The sequence below is a fragment of the Aquarana catesbeiana genome, linkage group LG03 (genome assembly GCF_042186555.1).
Source record: "Aquarana catesbeiana isolate 2022-GZ linkage group LG03, ASM4218655v1, whole genome shotgun sequence".
Lineage (NCBI taxonomy): Eukaryota > Metazoa > Chordata > Amphibia > Anura > Ranidae > Aquarana > Aquarana catesbeiana.
This window is the reverse complement of record NC_133326.1, coordinates 548,254,522-548,276,770: the sequence shown is the minus strand read 5'-3', so window position 1 is coordinate 548,276,770 and position 22,249 is coordinate 548,254,522. Positions and strand designations below refer to the sequence as shown.

The window sequence follows — 22,249 nt, the reverse complement described above, 5'->3', positions numbered from 1 at the left end:
ACAGAAAGCTGAAGTTATACTCTGCAGAGCTCAGTGAGGAGAGGTCTGAGAGCTGATTCCAAGGAAGAGACATGCCCCCTTCACACAGCTCACAGGAACAGAGCTGAGGCTATCAATCTGCTGGAGTTCCCTCCCCTGTCACCATTTTTCTCTTGGTGTCAGAAAAACTTGTCATAAATTATTCATGCAGATAGCAGAGGAATAAAGCAGCAGACAGAAATTACACTTAGTGCTCTTAATTGAGACAAGTAGACACTATAGAGGGATATGCTTTGTTTATATTTCATTTCTGAGGTGTACAACCACTTTACAGTGTCTTGTACAAACATTTTATGGTCAGATTGTAACATGTATGGTGACAGCACAGATCTGAATTTCCGGGAGGCCGTCATATGACGGCCTCCAGAGCGCGCTGTGATCACAGAGTCACTGAGACTCGGGTGATCACCAATCCGAGTAAGGGGCCGGTCCCGGCCCCTTACCATGTGATCAGCTGTCAGCCAATGACAGCTGATCACATGATCAAAACAAAAGCGCGAGGAGAAAAAAAAGCCGATCACTGGCTTATCAGCAAGGGACATCAGTCCCGAAGAGGAAGAGGCAATTCTGCCTCATATGTGCCACCAGTACCCCCTGCCAGTGCCACCTGCCATTGCCACCTGACAGTGCCCACAGTGCCCACCAGTGTCACCTATCAATGCCCATGAGTGTCACCTATCAATGCCTACAAGTGCCACCTATCAATGCTCACAAGTGCCACCTATCAATGCCCACCAGTGGTGCCAATCAATGCCACCTAGCAGTGCTGCCTATCAGTGTAACCGATCAGTGCCCATTATTGCCACCCATCAGTGCCCATCACTGCCACCTATCGGTGCCCATCAGTTCCGCCTCATCAGCTTACATCAATGAAGGAGAAAAATTACCTTTTTTAAAATTTTATAACAAAATATAAAAAAAATATATATTTTTTAAAAATTCGGTCTGTTTACATTTTTTTAACAAAAATAAAAACCACAGAGGTGATCAAATACCACAAAAAGAAAGCTCTATTTATGGGAAAAAAATGATAAAAATTTAATTTGGTTACAGTGTTGTATGACCGCGCAATTGTCATTCAAAGTGCGTCAGTGCTGAAAGCTGAAAATTGATCTGGATAGGAGGGGGGTTTAAGTTCCCAGTAAGCAAGTGGTTAAATAAACTGTATACAGTGAAGAGTGATGCTAAAGTGTGAGCCAAGTGTCATGTCTGTCTGCTGCTTTGTTCCTCTGCTATCTGCATAAATAATTTATGAGAAGTTTTCCTGACACCAAGAGAAAAATGGTGACAGGGGTGGGAGCTCCAGCAGATTGACAGCCTCAGCTCTGTTCCTGTGAGGGGGGCGTGTCCCTTCCTTCCAATCAGCTCTCAGGCCTGTCCTCACTGAGCTATGCAGAGTGTAACTTCAGTTCTCTGTCCCCTTTTTTGTGACAGTTCGGACAAAGTTTATAAATTCTGGGCTTTGAACAGCTGAAAGATAGATTTAGAGCTTACATACACTAATGAATAGTCCCCTGAAGGCGGGACCCAGACACCATAGCGAGGTAAGTGCAGTCTCACAGGGATGAATTCTTGGGTAACACAGCCAGTTAGTAAAGCAGAAGTGGACAGAAGGGTGAAAAAAATAAGATTTTACAGGGTCTAATTTTTTGACTGAAGTTCCTCTTTAATGCAGCGAGTGTTCATTAAGTTCCTCCAACTCACCCATTTTGTGTTTTTGCAGGTCCTCTATTATTTTGACATAGTTTTTACCATCATTTTCACCATAGAGATAGCCCTGAAGGTAACCCAGCCAGGGACTGTCTCTCCATCCTCATCATCTGTTCTCTCCAACGCTAACACACATGCTGCTCCCTTACTTGTCCACACATCTATTAACCACCTTCTGCTCTGTCTTTCAGATCCTAGGGAACGCCGACTATGTGTTCACTAGCATTTTCACTTTAGAAATCATCCTGAAGGTAAAAATTATGTCAGCCAGTTCACTGCTAAAGGAGACCTGCACTGTGAAAAATTATGACAGCCACTGTCACCAACCACTTTCTGGAAATGCTAATTGCCTGTCTGTGGCTGAGAAATTATTCTGGAGAGCAAGCATGCAGCTAAGGAAGCCACAACACCTGCATTTCTGTTCAGGGTTAAGACTCCAAAAATTACTGAAATCAAAGAATTAATACGACAGCCAGGCAGCTAGCATTCTCAGAAGGGGGAAGTTTGCAGCCTCCTTATTACTTTTAGAACAGATTTCCTTTAAAGCAAGGATTGCACAGATCTTTCCAAATATAATTTTGTGCTGAATTTTCAGAGAATATTAAAACACTATACAATATTTAAAAAGTTAGCTACATGAATAACAAAAATGGAAAAAAAGCAAAAACATTCCACATTAATGATTATGCTACCAAAATTAGTGTGTGCTGTAATTGCCTCCATCATTGCTCCTGTTTCTTCTTGCTCGAGGCTGCCATTTTTCTGAAGCCCAGAGCCCCTGAACAGCAGTAAATCATAAAGAGGAACTAAACCCATCAATTTAATGGTTTCAAAAAACAGTTACATTCCTGGAATGCCAGGACTGATAACTGTCACATTCGCTTGCGTCCTCAACCAAACTGTAAAACCATCAAATGGCTGGTGTCATAACTGACATCACATGAGCAGCACCATGGTAGTTGCAGATCAAACAGAAGCAGCTTCCTTGGCTGTAAAGGATAGGAGGGTTTATTTACGCTTTAAGGCTGTCAGCAGATCGGCCTCTACAAACTCAGCAGTGCCTAAAAATAGAGAGCAACTGAGCATGTGCAGAGCAGGGTGAGACAGTGTATTACTGGATTTTAAACAGTATAGACGTTTATTTTTAATGTTTTACATAGCTATACCTGCAAAAGGGGCCAGTCTGAAGTGATCTAGCAGGACTTAATTTTCTGACTAAAGTTCCACTTTAACGGTTTCCCAAAAAAGTAAGGCATGCCATGAGTGATAACTGTCAAAAACAGAAACACAGACAGCAGAAATAATCCTTACAGGTGTTCTAATTCTCCTATATTTCATCTAATTTAAAAGGCCTCATTCCTGTGTATAATTACGTACATAGAGGAATCCATCTTTGCTCAATACACATGATCTGCTTCCAGTTTAGTAATACAGCACAATGACTGTGCTTTATTGTTCCAATCACCTCAGTGCACACCAGCTCAGACCCATGCTGGTTTCTTGCATTGAATACAATCGCTAGGTGACCTATAGTCTAATGTTTTTTTTTTCAGTAGTTAAAGCGGATCTTTAGTCATTTTTTTCAACTTTTCATCTATTAAATCTTCTGCCCTTGTTGTTTTAACTTTGGATAGTAAAACATTTTTTTTTGCCAGTAAATACCTTATACAGCTCACTTCCTGTTTTTTGCCTGGTCATTTGCCTAGGCTTATGATATCATGCACAGCTCTCTCTCTCTCACTCTGGTGAGAGTTTGCCAGGAAGGGAGGGGGGATGAGTCATAAGAGGGCCAATGAAAACTGAAGGGCTGCAGAGCTGGAGGTGTGTCTTTGTAAATCCAGGAAGTGAACAGGCAGCAGCTTCAGCTGCCCATAGTTAAAATGGCTGCAGCCAGACAAGTACAGAATCACAGTATATATAAAATATGCAAAGTGTTTGTAGTGAAGCTTTAGAATGGCAAAGATGTTTTTATAACAAATTATGTGAGCAGACTGCAGTTCCTCTTTAACAACATGCAGACACTAGAGGGTGCACTTACAGATCTAAATATGCAGAGAAGGAGCATTTTAAGTATAACTAAACCAGGTATGAGAGCTTATCAGGAAGGCATATTTGCATGTTCTCTTCTGCATGTTCTCTCCATGCTGTGTCTCTTGCAATGTGACATCACAATGACCACGCTGTGTCTCACTCGTGCCTCGTGTTTCAGATGACGGCTTATGGTGCATTCTTGCACAAGGGCTCCTTCTGCAGGAATTACTTCAACATCTTGGACCTGCTGGTGGTCAGCGTTTCGCTCATCTCCTTTGGCATACAGTGAGTATTCACCTGGAGGTGACACCTCATCTGATCTTCTGTTCAGTCGCTCACTCTTCTTTCTCACGTCCAGGTCCAGCGCCATCAATGTGGTGAAAATTTTGAGGGTCCTCAGAGTTCTGCGACCACTCAGAGCCATCAACAGAGCCAAAGGGCTCAAGGTAAGCGACGGGGACCTCCGCCGCTTTTTACAGCAGATGGACCAGTGTAGGACAATTTATAGACACAATCACACACACTACACATACAAGCACACACATTACATAAACACGTATGCATGCACACAAGAACATGCACTACACATATACTTAAAGCAAAAATAACCTGATGGGGGCTTTAACCCCAACCTATTCTATCTAATGAAAAGTTTTGCTTTAAATAGGGACTCCTGTAATTACAGGTCTCTCACTTTGGAGAGATTTCCTCGTTTTCTATTGTGTTTCCAGAACAAGAAGTGAGGGTAATTCCCCCGAAGGGAATGCAGACAGCAAACAAAAAGTGACAAAGGTTGTAACTGTTCTCTACTCCAGCATTTTTTAACTGGAGTGCTGTGGCACCCTGGAGTGCCAGCAAGTGTCCTTAGGGGTGCCACAGCTAAAAGGACAAAAAACTGCCCCGACCCTGTACAGTCATACCTGAGGACGTTCTGTGTACAGACAGGAGGGAGGGAACGCAGCCTGCACCTCCTCCCTCCTCTCTGCTGCTGTCTCTACTCCTGACGTCATAAATTGCTAAGAACTGGTTGAGTGCCAGCATAGCTTTCTGGGTTGCCAACAGGAGAAGAGACAGCAGCAGAGAGGAGGAGAGACCTGAGAGGAGGTGTTCCTGGACTGTGCTCTCCCCCTCCTGTCTGTATACAGAAATGAACATGGAATGCGCTTAAGACTGTACAGGGTTTGATTAACACCCTATCCCGGCAGCAGAAATTGTGGGTAGGGGGCAAAAAATCAGACCCTGCAAAGTCCAGATCTGAGAGCTTTCTGTGTTTACTCCCATATACAGATAGGAGGGAAAAGAAAGAACAAGAGGGGAGGGGGAGAGAGCACAGCCCACACCTCCTCCTGGCTCTATCCTCTTGTCTGCTGCTGTCACTTCTCCTCTAGCCAGTTCCCTGTAGGTTTCGGGGGGGGGGGGGGTATTTTGCTAGAAGGGGGATGGCGGGGGGGGAGGGATTGTGCTAGCAGGGGGGATTTGGGGGGAGAGAATTTACAACCTACTCTGCCTCCCAAACTACATTTTATGGCTTGTTCACACCAGGTGCAGTGCAGTAACGAGTGCAAAATCATGCATTTTTCCCACACCACACAAAAAATGCGCTGCTTTTTGCAGGCACATGCGGGTGTCATTAATTCTAGCAAATGCGCGTGCATTCGCACCAGCTAAAAAACATGGTACTACAATACCATGCATTTTGGTGTTGCATGATTTTAAAAATCATGCCAGCACCTTTTTTGCATGTTTCACATGCATAGAGCAGTCCATTAAAAATGTGATGTGCAGGAACACGCAAAAATGTACACACGCTTGTATGCACCTCCTGGTGTGAATGAGCTCTTAGACTAGTATGTCCCGAGATTGTGCACAATTCTAAAGGGTGCCTTGACTGAAAAAAGGTCGAGAAGCACTGCTCTACTCTATTCATTAAGAGAAAAATATGGCCTTTGCATACACTTTAGAAGAGCTTTGTTCTATCACAAGAAAGGTTTACAGTGAAAGTTCCACCTGTGTTAGGATTATGGGAATTATACCGTAAGGCTACTTTCACACTGAGGCGTGCGGGCGCTGGCGGTACAGCGGCGCTAAATATAGCGCCGCTTTACCGTCATTTTAGTGGCACCAGCGGGGCGGTTTTAACACTACAGCGGTGCTGCAGCGGGCGGGTTTGCAGTGTTGCCCCATTGTTTTCAATGGGAAGGGGTGCTTTAGGAGCGGTAAATACATCGCTCCTACAGCGCTCAAAAGATGCGGCTTGCAGGACTTTTTTGACCGCCCTGCAAGCGCACCGCTACAGTGTGAAAGCCCTTGGGGTTTTCACACTGGAGTGCATTGAGCAGCTCTTTCGGGGCGCTTTAGCGCCTGCAAAGTGTCTCAGTGTGAAAGGAGCCTAAATGCAGAAATGAATACATTGAGATAACATTCAAACAAATCAAAAACAGAGATTTTAAATTAATCAAAATAGAGATTGCTTTTGGCTGGAGCTTATCTGCTGTTACTGTTTAGGTGCCCACAGACATTGCTAGAGGAGTGCTGTCCAGGAAATGACCGTTGTCAAGGTTGAATCTTTTGGCATATCAGGTCTTCTCCTCTGAGAGGGTATCTGCTGCTCCAGAGTTTTCATGGCAAAAACATGCACTTCCAGCCAGTAAAGTGTGTCTTTGCACTGTCCTCTATTATCAGTTGGTGATCATACACGGGAACAATTTGGTTAGTTTCACCTATTTTAATCATAAAAGTGTAATGCAAAAGCCTACTGGAGACTCTTAAAGATCCTTCTTTTAGCTTTGTTGGTAAAGTGTGATATTCTGGGATGTATGAAGTGTCTGTTTCTTGGATAAACACTTTCTTTTTGTGTTTGTGTTCAGCATGTGGTCCAGTGCGTATTCGTTGCTATTCGCACCATCGGAAATATTGTCATCGTCACCACTCTACTCCAGTTTATGTTTGCTTGCATTGGAGTACAGCTGTTCAAGGTAAGGTCAGAACACACACACAAGCAGGCACCCATACACACAAGCCAAATCACACACACACTACAAGAAAACAGGTGTGTAGGCGAAACAAGGTTCCCATATAACAGCTCTGCCCGGTGCTCAGACCTCGAGGTTGCCGACACCTCCAACGTATCAGAATAAGGAAAGGGATGGTAGGCAGTCAGGATGACATGCAAAAAATAGTATTCCTTTATTGAAAAGACATGTAAAACGCTGTAAAAATAGCCTAAGCGTTTTGGACATTAGTCTTTAGTCATGGCCATGTGTAAGAACAAACATCTGAAATGCGTAGGCAGTTTTTACATCATTTTACATGTCTTTATACACACACACACACGCACACTACACATACAGACAAGCACAAACAAATACACACCTGCACACATTACATATACACATACACACACACTACACATACACACTACACATGCAGACACATATACGCAAGTATGTAAACAAATTACACATACACACAAGCACACACTACACACACACACACACACACACTATGCATTCACACAACCACACACATGCCCACAAGTACATACACGCACTACACATACACAAACAGCCATACATACATATACACACACACTACACATGCACAAACAGATACACATGCACACAGATATGTGTGTTGGATTGTGCTTTTTGTAGTTCGTTTTCTCTTTTTTATTTCCTAAGGGCAAGTTGTACAGCTGCACAGACAGCTCGAAGTTTACAGAAGCCGAGTGCAGGTACGTGCGTTGTGTAACAATGGGTGTTATGTTATTACAAATCCACAACATCTGCTGATCTCAATGAGTAAACAGAAGGGTCGATTTACTGTAATTGTTTTACCACAGCTCTGAAGAGACACTGTTCTGAAGGAATATATACAAGGCAACCTTAAAGTTAACCTGGTCATTTTAAACTTTTAAACTTAAAAAAGTCATACTTGAGAGCAGACCTCGAAAGGTGCCTGTGATTACCTTAGCAAAAAGTCTCTCCTGTGCACCTGATAGTGATAGATCTGTTGTTGCTGCATACATTGGATATGCTTTTATATTTTGTCCTGCAGGGGGAGGTTCATCAACTACAAAGATGGTGATGTGTCACAGCCAATGATTCAGGAACGGAGCTGGGAAAACAGCAAGTTTGACTTTGATAACGTCCTGGCGGCAATGATGGCACTTTTCACCGTCTCCACCTTTGAAGGCTGGCCGGAGTGAGTCTTTGGGATGAGGAGAGCTGCATGGATTTTTAGATCGAGCTTTCAGGAACAACTTTAGCTTTAAGGGAATGTGTCACAAAGCTTGATCCCGGTGTGTGAAGCTTCAGATGGAAGCTATCTTTCTCTGACTCCTGCACCACCCAGTGCTTTTGCAGTGAAGCCGAATATTAACTGGTGCACTTTTACCTAAGACTTCTCTCACAGATCTTCTGCTCTGAGTCAGATTTCCTTTTAAAGCCCTTCTTCAACTAATTCCTTTTTTTTTTCTTCAAAGAATTAGAGCCACTGTCAGGTTTTATTTGCCTTTTTTTGTCCCAGTTAGAGAAGTTTCCCTTTATTTCCAGCTCCAGTGACACCCAGTGTGACAAGATGTGGCAGGGTCAACAAGTGATCTGATATTCTCCAGCAGTGACACAAATGAAAATATTAACAATTTATTTTAGTAGAGTGGACGTGGGTTAGATCATCTGCCATATTCTGATTCCTGCTAGTATTCCTGTAAGGTACATTCCCCTTAATTACTATGTGATCACTGGGACAGGAAGTGAGATTTCCTCAATTACAACATGGACAGAAATTAAAACACAACATAGGTTCTAACTATTCCCAATCCTATGTTCCTGTGCATAATTTGTACTTATATACTATATGTACATGGGGAGAGACATAATTGTTAATTACATATTCAAGCTCTACTACCTGCTTAGTAGTGTAGCTTAGTTACTAAACACCTCAGCCCTGAATGGTTCACTGCACTCAATGCAGTTACCTAGTAACCTATCCTGTAATTGATTTTATCCTAGAAGTCATTTACCAAAGATTATATACATACAGACACTTGAGGGAGCACTGTGTGTATAGGAGGTAGAACAGGGTGTCAGTGGCACAGGAAGTAAGGGGAAACCTACCTAATGGTAACAAGTAACAAAAAGCCTGACATAAAAAATATACCGGTATATATATTTATATCTATATAGATATATATCTATATCTATATAGATATAGTATTATTGGTAACATTCTTCCTGCAACCAAAGTCTTTTAAGGATCTAAAGAATTATGTATTTCACACGTAATATGACAATTTGATTGATGTACACCGACATATTATTAGCTTGTGTGTGGGAAGTGCTTTTTTGACAAGCATTAATATAAATAGTCAATTATCTTTTTTAAAAAAGGTCTTTTTTTATTATATTTAATTTATTATAGTTATTACATATCCCGAAACAGGGTCTAATGACTTCCCACGTAATACCATTGTTTAATTGGAATTCATTGCAGCTTTTTATTTTTTTCTTGGGCCCTGCCAAATTCAATTCCAGTGGAAGAAAAAAAAAAATCGGCAGATGGGTTTGACGTCGTCTCAAGATTTTTGGCACAGGCGCAGATAACCAATTAGGTCGCTGCGGCCAATAAACATCTGTTTCAATTAAAGACAAGACTGCGTCAGAGTCTGCTAAATGGTTCATCATAAGTGACTTTTTTTTTTCATCTATAAGTAATTTTTTAAAAGGCCAGTAGACAAAATTAGAAATGTAAAATGTATCTAAACCCAGAAACAAAAATATCATATATTGCAGCTTACTGGTCCTTAGATGTGCATTTGTTTTCTTTTTCAGCAGGCTTTTTTCCCCTTTTTGTTTACCTGTTGATCAACATGCTTTCTATCCTAAGGTGACAACGCTTACTCACTGTACTGTATCTATGGAGGCGTAGCGCTGTCACCCTGGGCTGCTCCTAAAGTAGAAGTGAAGTCTAAAACCAAAGTCTCTAAATCTACTTGCAGCCACAATCTAAGACTAACCTGCCTAGCCCGGTAAAGCAAAAATCGCTATATATACCTTTTTTGAAGCCGGTCTGGTCCCACACTGAGCTGTCAGCGGTGGCTTCTCTGTGTAGGCAGCTGACAATGGAAGTCCCATAGTAACTCTATGGGTGACATCACTTTCCAGGCATTTCTCAGCCGTTATTAGCTGTCTCCTGCACAGAGCTTCCGCCGCTGGAGACCGGACTGCAGCGGCTTCAGAAAATATGTATAGAGATTTTTGCTTTACAGGGCTAGACAGGTTAGTCTTAGATTGTGGCTGCAAGATTTAGAGATTTTAGTTTTAGACTGAACTTCCACTTTAATACTAAGCAGGAGGCGGAGTTGTGATGCTGTCTCTTGTCTTTTCCTTCCACTCCAGGCTGCTATACAGAGCCATTGACTCTCACACAGAAGATATTGGCCCCATCTACAACCACCGTGTGGAGATCTCAATCTTCTTCATCATCTACATCATCATTATCGCCTTTTTCATGATGAACATCTTCGTCGGTTTCGTCATTGTGACCTTCCAGGAGCAAGGAGAGCAGGAATACAAGAACTGTGAGCTTGACAAGAACCAGGTAAGGGGATGGGCATTGACCCTGATAGAAAGTGCAGTTGAAGTTGACTTTAATGACCTTTAGTAGCCTGAATACAGAGTGGGGCTGAGGAGTAGACAGAAGATTTGTAAAAAGTGCAAGACTTGCAATCTATGCTGCTGAAGTAGTAAACAGCTTATGATTGGGGGAAGGGGCACTCTGGCTTTTATTTGCCTTGGGATCTAAAGGACTTTGTTCTGGCACTGCCTGCATATCAGAAGAAATCTCAAATTATGCTTATGGTGGGAGTGCCTGCACTGGCTCCTAAGATAAGGGAATGCAGTCCATGGCAGTCTGCCCCAACTGCATCTGTTTGCTTTTGTGTATCCAAAAGGCAAAACTTTTTATAAAGTCAAAACTTTTTTTTTTTTGCTTTGGTTGGAGCGTGGAAGAGTTAGAACCCCTGCCAGATTTTGATTGCTATCTGTGTGACTGTTGGGGAAATTCACCCTCCCTGACTGAAATGTGATGAAATATTGCTAAATTTTGAATTGTCACCAGACCAGGAATAGAGGGGAAATCTTCCACTGACAATACTTGCTACAGAGACAGCTAATGCCTAGAAAACACATTCAGAAAAACAGCTGAAAAATACCGATTTTGAAGCGATCGTATGATAATCTGATCATTAGTACACAGCTTTCAAGAGCCGATTACGATTGTTCATGTGAAATTATCTGAAGGGACAAACACAAAATTTTTTCTCATACGATACCAAAACAAACAATTTTCATTTAATCGGTACAATAAGCGTCTGAAAAAAATCAGAAGACCAAGACAACGCATGCTCAGAAACAAAAGGATATATTACAATACAATACAACACATTACATCACTTCCTAAGTTGTGTTCTGTCATAGGAGAATTTTCGTAATTTTATTAGCCTCTTCATTTTCTATACGAGACTAGTATGCAAAAAAAAGACGTCCAACATTCTCATTTTAAGAGGGCATTTCCCTGACTTTGGAAAGATTAACGCTCACTTCCTGTTTTCTCTACAGGACAGGAAGTGAAGGAAAATACTCCTTGCGGAAAACAGATAGGGCTTTTGCACACAGGGCAAGCCTGTTCAAAGTAATTGTCGGCCTATTTCTTCCGCCTAGACAGCCCAGGTGCAGTATACGGCGTACAGAGGTATGCAGTAAATAGTTTTCTATTTTGTTTTTAATAGGCCCTTAGACCTATTTCACACCTATGCAGGTTGCAGTTTGCATATTCCAGGTGCATTTTGTGTTTTTCAATACACGCTTTTGATCCATTGAAGTCTATGGAACCAAAAACCATAAAAAAGTCCCTGGTCCTTTCCATAAAATGCACAGATGTGAACGTGAACCATAAGAAACCATGTTAAATGGACTGTAGTGTGTTTCTGCAAAATTGAAAACACACTAGAAAATGCATAGGTGTGAACCAGGCCTTACTCTGTACTCGTGTTTATGTTAGCACCACAATATACACTAGTACAGCAGTGCACAGCCTGTACACTACACCCGGGCTGCAATTATGTTGAACGAGCTCAGCCGCCTGTGTGCAAAAGCCCATAGCAACAAAACTCCCTCATAACTCCCTACTCTATTAAAAATTAAGTTTTGGCTTTAGATCTTTAGCTGAACCCAGGTAAGTAGCTAAACACACATCAGAAATACATATACATGAACAGTCTTAAGCCCCATACACACGAGAGGACTTTGTACAAACTTTCCCTTGGATTTTTGTACAAAGGGAGTTGGCCAGAAGTTTGTCTTGCATACAGACGACAGGACTTTTCCAGTCAACTTTCACCAAATCACGTTTTTTTTCAGCTCTTTACCACCACCCTTTGGTCAACTTCTGTATTGTTGTCTGATATTGAGTCAATCTCGCCACTTTTATTGGCGAGATTGACACCTTGCGAGGCAGGTTCACACTGGTGCGGGGATCCAACTTGGATCCCCGCCAATGCCAGGCACTGTGTTTGGTATGAATCTTGAGGGGGAACTCTACGCCAAACTTTAAGGCCCTTAGATCTGGTATGGATTTTAAGGGGAACCCCCTACGCCGAAAAAACGGCGTGGAGGTCCCCCCCAAATCTATACCAGACCCTTATGCGAGCATGCAACCCGGCCGGTCAGATAAGGTGGTGGGGACGAGCGCGCGCCCCCCCCCCTCCTGAGCCGTAACAGGCCGCATGCCCTCACCATGACAAGGGCCTCTTCCCGACAACACTGGCCGTTGGTTGTCGGGGTCTACGGGCGGGGGGCTTATCGAAATCCAGGAGCCCCCCCTTAATAAGGGGGCCCCCAGATCCCGGCCCCACACCCTATGTGAATGAGTATGGGGTACAGCGTACCCCTACCCATTCACCTAGGAGAAAAAGTGTCAATAAATAAAACACACTACAAAGGTTTTAAAATCAATTTATTAGGCAGCTCCGGGGTCTTCTTCCGACTTCGGGGGTCTTCTTCCGACTTCGGGGGTCTTCTGCCGACTTCGGGGGTCTCTCAGGCCTCTTCTCCCTCTCTCCGGTGTCGTCTCCGCTCTCTCTGGTTCTTTTCCGGTGCCTTCTTCCTTCTGCTGGGCTCCTCCGCTATCTTCTGCTCTTTTGCAGCTCTTTTGCTAGCGGAGGAGTCCGGACATCTTGATCGTCTTCTTCCCTCTTCTTCTCATGTCATCCGATGACCACGCCCCCTTATGACCTCACGGTCCCAGCATGCCCCGGAACTGTGATGTCATAGGGGGCAGGGTCACCGCCTATATAAGTCATAGCAGAGCGCACAGACAGCATTACAGCCGGAGAGAGCGTAGTGTCAACATCTCTGGAAGAGAAGAGGGAAGAAGACGATCCAGATGTCTGGGCTCCTCCGCTAGCAAAAGAGCGGCAAAAGAGCAGAAGATAGCAGAGGAGCCCGGCAGAAGGAAGAGGGCACCGGAGAGAGGGAGAACACGCCGGAGAGACCCCTGGAGTCGGAAAAGACCCCCCCCCCCGAAGTCGAAAGAAGACCCCAGGAGTTGGAAGAAAACCCCCCCAAAGTCGGAAGAAGACCCCCGGAGCAGCCTAATAAATTACTTTAAAAACCTGAGTACTGTGTTTTTTCTTGACACTTTTTTCCCTAGGTGAATGGGTAGGGGTACCATGTACCCCATACTCATTCACAAAGGGTGGGGGGCCGGGATCTGGGGGCCCCCTTATAAAAGGGGGCTCCCGGATTCCGATAAGCCCCTCGCCCGCAGACTCCGACAACCAACGGCCAGGGTTGTCGGGAGGAGGCCCTTGTCCTCATCAACATGGGGACAAGGTGCTTTGGGGTGGGGGGCCGCAGGGCGCCCCCTCCCCCAAAGCACCCACCCCCCATGTTGAGGGCATGCGGCCTGGTATGGCTCAGGAGGGGGGGGGGCGCTCGCTCGTCCCCACCCCCTTTCCTGACCGGCCGGGCTGCGTGCTTGGATAAGGGTCTGGTATGGATTTTGGGGGGACCCCCACGTGTTTTTTCGGCGTAGGGGGTTCCCCTTGAAATCCATACCAGACCTAAGGGCCTGGTATTCCCCCAGAGGGGAATTCCCCCTTACGCTGGCCACAATAGGAAAATGTGTTTTTCCTATTGCAGCCAGTACGAGATGTACAGTATCCTGTCGCCGAGAACCAGCGCGATGGGTTCGCGCTTGAAACATTCTCGCGGCGGCGTACTGTAGTTTGTACAAAAGTCCGATGCTTTTGTGTACACACGATCGGACTTTGCTCCATCTGACTTTTGTTGCCAGAAAGTTTGTTCATTCGCACAGCCAACAAAATTCCGATGGAAACAGAAAAAGTTTGTCCGATGGAGCGTACACACGATCGGATGTTGCTCCAAAACAGCTAATTTGCATGTTTGTTGTCAAAAAGTCAGATCGTGTGTACGGGCCTTTACTTAGCAAATTATTTGTTATTGTACTCAACCAGTCTTGTGATCTGACCAGACAGCACAGCCATGTGCTTCACCACTGCTGCAGTTGAGCAGTATAGATTAGTCCATATTCACAATGTTAGACTGATAGTACTGTACTGTGCACTGCCACAGGGTGTGACTGGCTGCTGCTGTTTATCCTCCCTTCACCAAGAGATCTGTTCTGTAGGTGATTACAAAAAGGTAATGTAAAACAAATTCAGATAACCATACTAGCTGTGTGCACTAAATACACAGTTTTTATTTTTTCAACTGGAATTCCAACCAAAATATTAGTTGTTGGTTTTGGAATAGATGGCAATGGATTAGAACCCTTGTTAGAGTTTTCTGATTGGTTGGAGTTCCACTTTAAAAAATAAGTAAGTTTAGAATAGGTATTATACATACTGTGTTTTCTTGCATCTTGGCATTTATCGTTTTACACGTAAACTCTTTGTATACAACATGGTTATGAGATTACTGTTTCTTGCTTTTTTAATAAATAAAATCAAGAAAATCTACCACAATCTAGATAGTAGAAGTAAATAGTGGCGCTGGCACCTATTGATGCAGCAAATGTCATTAATCAAATTCCAGTGTAAATAAGTCCACAACTGGAACAGCATAACAGTGAGTCCATGCAGGAACACAGATGAAAGATATCCACTGCACACCACATGTAACCACTGCACACCACGTGTAACTCGTGTCACCGCTCCCCTATACGATGTACACTCACCAACAAAAATTGCCTCTGAAAGACCGAGCAGTCCTTGTATGGTACATAGTTTAAGTAATGTTTATTTGACATTTTACTAAATATGTTTTGTACTAGTTGTCTCTGCTTAATTTGTGATCATATGATTGGAAACAGTATACCTGTATACATTTGTTACTATAAATACAATCTTTAATAGAAAAAAAACAATAATTGCATCACACTCTCAGGTTTGGAAATCAGGCATGTTACCCCTCAGGGTTGTGGGAAATCCCAACTTCTCTTCCAATCTCATGCAGTGATGAAAGACTCTCGTATATAGAATAAAAAGAACACTCCAATAGTGCAAATAACATCTGATAAATTTATTAACAACCATAAAATAAATCCACAGGTAATTGCAATCACATGTAATAAAACTATAACTTGCATTGGGTGTAGAGGACCAAACATATCATGGCTGCGGCGGGCCCAAGGCAACAGTTCCGTCTCTCACCCCACCAATGTTGATCTCCTAACCAGACAACGCTTCTGATGCTACGTGTGACGTCACTTCCGGTAGCCATACAGCCACATCCCGAAGCATTTCTTCATTCCGATTTTGTCCCAGGACCAGGAGCGGCTCCAGCCCAAATTTTTTGGGGGTGCTGTGCAGGTGCTAGAAAAAAAAGCGAGGGTGCTGATGTGGCGCGCGCCACAAAATTTGCATGTGTGGGCGTGGTCAAAGGGTGGGTGTGGCTAAAATGTGTGTGGCCAAATGTGAGTGATTGTTCCCAATCTATAGCTTGTAGTGTGCCACCTTTCCCTCTTTCTATAGGCTAAAAAGACCCTGGAGGTACACCGAAGAGATTGTGAAGTAAAATAAGTTCCACTGAGGCCAACAATTATAGCCCCCAGCATATGTCAGGGCCAGCAATAACCTCAAGTCAGTGGGATAGTTAAAGAGGAGGGCCAGTCAAAAAAAAAAAAAAATTAAAAGTCAGCAGCTACAAATACTGCAGCTGCTGACTTTTAATTGGACACTTACCTGTCCCAGGGTCCAGCGATGCAGGGGATCGAAGCCCCGCTCATCTCCCGTTCAGAGGCGCCAGCATTGCAACTGTGGGTGCCGGGCTGTGGCTTCGCAGCCTGGCACCCACTGCGCATGCGCGAGCGGCGCCGCGCGCCGTGATTGGCCGCTCAGTCACCTGGGGCCTGTAATGGGTCCCAGATGATTGACAGGAGGGAGGGAGCAGAGCTGAGCCCTTCCTGTGCCGAGACGGAAGTGATGTTACCAGCCCAGGCACTGAAAGAGGCAGACTACGAGGGACCCCCTAGCAACAGGCATTTAGAGGTGAGTAAAAAAAAAAATATCCAAATGTTTTTTTGTATTTTTTTTTTTTAAGATTTTTCATGTAGGTTTTTTTTTTTTGTGTGGAACCCCACTTTAAGTATAAAAAGTCTACAGCCACAAAGAAGCCAGAGAACCATCTAAAGACTCACACATTGAAAACAGACCATGCAGTCAGGCACATTGTCCCATACTCCAAAAAAAAACCAAAATGTGCTAAAGGTAATTATCACCACAATGTACGCCACAATAATTCAAAGAAAGCAGTAAAAGCATAAAAAATATCAATAAATAATATATAAATTAAATATGTGATAAAAACAATAAAAATGTAATCTGTGCATACATCTAAAGTGCAACGTGCAACACAAGTGACCCCTATTAGAATTTCACATCAACAAAGTTCAGTAGAATTGTCTGCAAGCAGAGTGAATCCTTTGCAACCTATTAGCAGCTACCACCATCACCCACTGGGTGAGAGTTCAGCCTGCTTACTAGAGGTTAAGGCCTTAGATAGCAGGCCCAACAATGCATGGTCATGTCCCACGGGCAATCAGCGTACCACCAACCGGACCTCAGATAGTTAATCTTCCTCCAGCATTACCTGCATCAGGGATTGTTCCCACAATAACTCACAGCAGCCAGGCGAGCAATTGTACACGTACAAATACAAGAGCTGCCAAACAATTTCTAATACTGTTCAGCTAGCCTTATGATCCAGGCACCCCTGCCAGAGAGCAAAATCGTGTTGTGACCTTACTGATCTCCACTGCAGTTGAAGAAAACCTACCACCTCCTCCTCCTCAAATGTAAATGAGCCATTACATTGATTGGTGGCATATATATTTATCAGGTTAGAATTTTTTTTTTTTTAATGGTAACATGAGGGAAAGTGTTCAGAGGGAAAGTTCACTTTTCTTATAATGAGGTATACTGTGACACCACACCAGCAATGTTGGGGCTCATTTGCACTAGCGGTTAGGCAATTGAATCAGCCTTTTCACAACCTGTCAAACATGCTTAGATCACTTTTTAGAGGAACAGTGGTGCCTGTTCCACCTGTAAAACAGCCCTTAGCTGCATTTGACGGTGGTATGTGAGACTGGGGTTGGTAAAACCCTGTGGTTGAGTCACACTTTTACCTTCCCCAATCCCTACTCCCTTTAGCTGCAGAGGTAGCAGCCAAAGGTGTACACATGCCATGTTGTGCCAATATAGCTGATATTGTGCATCTGTATGGGCTCAATAGTATCTTTATGGGCTCAATAGCATCTTTATGCTATTGTGCCTATATAGTTGCTATTGTGCCCACATAGCTTTTACTGTGCCCTATCATGCCCACTGACCTTAACTTCTTGCAGAACTTCCAGCTGCTGTGGATCCCGCTACCAAAAATGAGAGGCGGACTGCTATTGGTATCACTCCACCCCACATTGCAGCCGGAACTATGGACAAGGCATTGGCTCATGAGGCAGGCTTGATGCCCCCGCGGCCGCCTGCTCCCTCCTGCCTTGCTTTTCTTGTTCTGTGGCTGGCCGCGGCCTTCATCCACAATCTGTGCCAGAAGGTCGGTAAGCCCAGGACCAATCTACCAGTCACCTGGATGCGATCGACTGGTAGATCGTGGTCCATGATTTACCGACCTGGGCTCTATAGTAAACATGATTTCTTCTGGGAGAAAGGAAGTGTCTGTGTTCCCTCTGACAACGCCTGAGCATTTTGTAATAACAGCCTCCCGGTGTGTAAATATATACAACATACAGTATATAGGGAATGCTTTCCTCTGCTTCCTTCACTGCCTACACTAAACCAAGGAGCTGTGACTGTCCAGGCTATTGCAGAATTTGGTTCTCCCCTCCCTGAAGCAATGTACAGAAAAAAAAAGACTCACATGGGTGTTTAAGAGCTATGGGGTAATTTTGACGACTTCTTGCTCTGGCATTGAAAATCATTTTTGGAGTGTGCTGCGAGTATAGGTGTATGGAAAACGCATGGAGTGTGCAGCGAGCATAGGAGGTGTATAGGAAATGCATGGAGTGTGCAGCGAGCATAGGAGGTGTATGTGAAATGCATGGAGTGTGCAGCGAGCATAGGAGGTGTATGGGAAATGCATGAAGTATGCAGCGAGCATAGGGGGTGTATGGGAATGCATGGAGTGCGCCACGTTAAGAGTGCACAGCGGAGGGGTGCGCTATTTACATAAATTTACAAAGTGCAAGATTCAGGCTTGTGCTACTCACAAAGTGCAGGGTTCAGGAGTGCGCTACACACAATGCAGGGTTCAGGAAAGAGATGCGTACATAGCGCAGTGATCAGGAATGCACTGCGTATGCAATGCAGAGATCAGCAGTGTGCCACCTACGCAATGTAGAGTTCAGGAGTGCCCTACGCACACAATGCAGAGATCAGGAGTGCCCTATGCACACGATGCAGAGATCAGGAGTGCCCTACGCACACGATGCAGAGATCAGGAGTGCCCTACGCACACGATGCAGAGATCAGGAGTGCCCTACGCACACGATGCAGAGATCAGGAGTGCCCTACGCACACAATGCAGAGATCAGGAGTGCCCTACGCACACAATGCAGAGATCAGGAGTGCCCTACGCACACAATGCAGAGATCAGGAGTGCCCTACGCACACGATGCAGAGATCAGGAGTGCCCTACGCACACGATGCAGGAATCAGGAGTGTGCTACAGAAACAATGTGGGGATCAAGAGTGTGCTAAGCACACAATGCGGGGATCAGGAGTGGGCTATGCACACAATGCGGGGATCAGGAGTGGGCTATGCACACAATGCGGGGATCAGGAGTGCGTTACGCACACAATGCGGGGATCAGGAGTGCGTTATGCACACAATGCGGGGATCAAGAGTGCGCTATGTACAAGAGCTCCGGTCTGTTATTAATGTGTGGGAAATATAGGGTTAGTATAATGCCATCAGAATATCTTTAATTTGTCAATCTATTCTTCTTGTATTGTGACACCAGCGATGAGGAATGGGTGGTCTGATGGATGAATAAATGGATAGATGAATAAATGGATGAATAAATAGATGGATGGATGAGTGAATGGACAGATGCATGGATGGATAAGTAAATGAAAGGATAGATGAATGGATAGATGAGTGAATAGATGGATAGATGTATAACTCAGAAATCCTGCATTTTCTTCTTGTCAGTCTCTATAAGAACCATATGACTTGTGCTGGCGGGGAGGAATGCAGGTGTCAGAATACAGGATGGATACATAAACCATCTTGCTCTCCTCTGCTAACCTTCCCACACTGTAGAAACCAGCTTGTTCTCTCCATGCTGGCAGCAGTGCAGACAAACACAACTCACTGTTTCTCAGTGCTGGGGCTGAGGAATGTGTCCCTCATAGCAGGCTGTGTCCTCTCCTCTCCCCTCTTTCTCTCCAGCTGCCGAATCTCCTCTTCTCAGACGTCATAGAAGGCGGGCTGGGGGAAGGGGGTGGGTACAGTCTTTACCATTGGCTGAGGAGGCAGCAGAGGGGTGGATATCCATCCGCCTCTAAAATTAGTCTGTGCCGGGTCTAGCTAAAGATTTTCGGCTTCTGCAGTCGCAGCTGTTGTATCCTTCCACAATAAAAAAAGAGTCCCCAGCTTCCAGGCAGCAGTAGAGAACATGCAGGCAAGGAAAAAACAAACAAAAAACACTAACATTTGCAAATACAACCATGTGGATTTTGGGGGTGCTATGGGAGTGCTTAAATAATTTTTGGGGAGGCTTGAGCACCCCCAAGCACCCACCTGGCGCCGCCCCTGCCCAGGACGAAGATGGAATGACGAAGCGTGTCGGTACGTGGCTGTACAACAACCGGCAGTGACGTTACACATAGCATCAGAAGTGTTGTCTGGTTAGGAGATCAACAGTGGTGGGGTGAGACACAGAGCTGTTGCCTTGGGCCCGCCGCTGCAATTGTATGTTTGATTCTCTAAACCCAATGAGAGTTATAGTTTTATTACATGTGCATGCAGTTACCTGTGGATTTGTTTTATGTTTTTTAATAAATTTATCAGATGTTATTTGCACTATTGGAGTGTTCTTTTTATCCTGTATACAAGAGTCACCCCATGATATTGGAGGAGACGTTGGGATTTCCGACAACCCTGAGGTGTAACATACCTGATTGCCAAACATGAGAGTATGAGGCAATTATTGTTGGTGAGTGTACATCATATGGGGAAGCAGTGACACGCGTAAAACGTGGTGTGGAGTGGATATCTTTCATCTGTGTTGCTGCATATGCTCACTGTCAGGGTGGATTTGATTTAAATCAAGTCAATTTAAATCATGATTTAAACCACTAGTAAAAAGGCTTGATTTAAATCAAATCAATGTAAATCATAATTTTTAAAGCACAACTGTCATTTCTGTCCTGCAGTGGCTCCTCCTCTGACCCGCTGTTGACTCACCGACAGTTCCATTCACTTTAATGGGATGGCTGGTGATGCGACAATGACACAACAAGGTGAGTGACGTGGCAGCAGCAGGTGAGTGGATGCCCTCTAACAGGCGCTGCCATGATGGATCTGAAACAACAGGTGCTCTTTAAATGTAAGGACTTATTCTTGCTGGTAGTTAGAATCTTTATTATTTGCAAACAAAATGAAGGTTTCCTATTTAGTAATAGTAAAACAGTGATATCGGAACCGATTCAACCATACATTTTGGTAGTGAACATGGATTTGCAAAACAATGGGATAAAGAAATATTCCTGAACTTTGTTTTATCTCATGGTTACTGTGAAATTGTGTGAATGCATCAATGCAGTGCATGTTATCTCAGCTTGCAGAGCTTGGATTCATTGAATGAGTTTATCAAAAATGTAAATATTGCAGAATATACAGCCTCATGCTACATAACTAAGCTCCATTTCATGCTGAAAAAACTAAATTATTAAGGTATATTAAATAGAAAACGATCTTTACTCCAAAAGCATTTTATTAAAATAAATTTGATTAAAAAATTTAAAAAATCAATTTAAATAAAAAAAATTGGATTCAAATAAAAAAAATCCGATTTCTTTTTATTTATTTTTTTAAATAATTGATTTATATCCACCCTGCTCACTATTATACTGTTCCAGTTGTGGACTTATTTACATTGGACTTTGATTAATGACATTTGCACCTTTCCATCACTGTTTTTTTTTTAGTACATTAATAGGTGCCAGCGCCACTATTTACCTCTACTATCCAGATTGGGGTAGATTTGCAGACTTTTTTTCCATACTAATTTAAAGTGGCAGCTTTAGTAGATGTTAATTTAGTCTTGGCACAGTGGTAGGGTCATTTGAGTAGTGAGGTTAATTTCAGATCCTGTTGAGTATACCAATAAATAAAATTGTTTAAAGTAAATTCAAAGAAATGCATTGCTGTTTTTCCACCTATTTGGAGTTAAGCGTTTAGCTTTTAAATATCAGAATAATTTATGGTTCATGATTGTCTTGAATTATATTTTAACTGAAAGATTGACCCTGTCTGTTCCTGCAGCGACAGTGTGTGGAGTACGCCTTGAAGGCCCGACCCCTGCGCAGGTACATCCCTAAGAATCAGTACCAATACAAAGTGTGGTACGTTGTCAACTCTACCTATTTTGAGTACCTCATGTTCGTCCTGATCCTCCTCAACACCATCTGCCTGGCCATGCAGGTAAGTTCAACCCTCGCCCATCCCTGAAAAAAGGTGGGGGCCTTTATTCCATATCCCTGGGGACTCTTGAAAAACAAAAACAAAAAAACAACAGGTTAAACAACTAATACAGCTACAGTAGCTGAAAAAAGAAAAGGACATGTTACATTTTTTGTGCACAGCTTTCCAACACACTGTAATGCATCACAGTATGATGCAGTGCTTAGTAAAACCATAAAAAA

The 22,249-nt window shown here is 43.7% G+C and overlaps 1 protein-coding gene across 6 annotated transcripts in view; it reads left to right on the top strand.

Annotated features, from left to right (window-relative positions):
• Nucleotides 1-22,249, top strand: part of CACNA1C (calcium voltage-gated channel subunit alpha1 C) — a 780,229-nt gene that overhangs the window by 531,046 nt on the left and 226,934 nt on the right. For 4 of the 6 annotated variants that reach the window (XM_073621582.1, XM_073621580.1, XM_073621584.1 and 1 more), the window contains exons 21-28: nt 1,941-2,000; nt 3,959-4,065; nt 4,139-4,226; nt 6,648-6,755; nt 7,461-7,513; nt 7,837-7,983; nt 10,179-10,380; nt 21,870-22,028. In XM_073621582.1, the coding sequence (XP_073477683.1) occupies nt 1,941-2,000; nt 3,959-4,065; nt 4,139-4,226; nt 6,648-6,755; nt 7,461-7,513; nt 7,837-7,983; nt 10,179-10,380; nt 21,870-22,028 (924 nt within the window). Of the gene's footprint in view, nt 1-1,762; nt 1,823-1,940; nt 2,001-3,958; nt 4,066-4,138; nt 4,227-6,647; nt 6,756-7,460; nt 7,514-7,836; nt 7,984-10,178; nt 10,381-21,869; nt 22,029-22,249 lie in introns of all 6 variants that reach the window. The other 2 variants (XM_073621585.1, XM_073621583.1) reach the window with 2 other exon arrangements.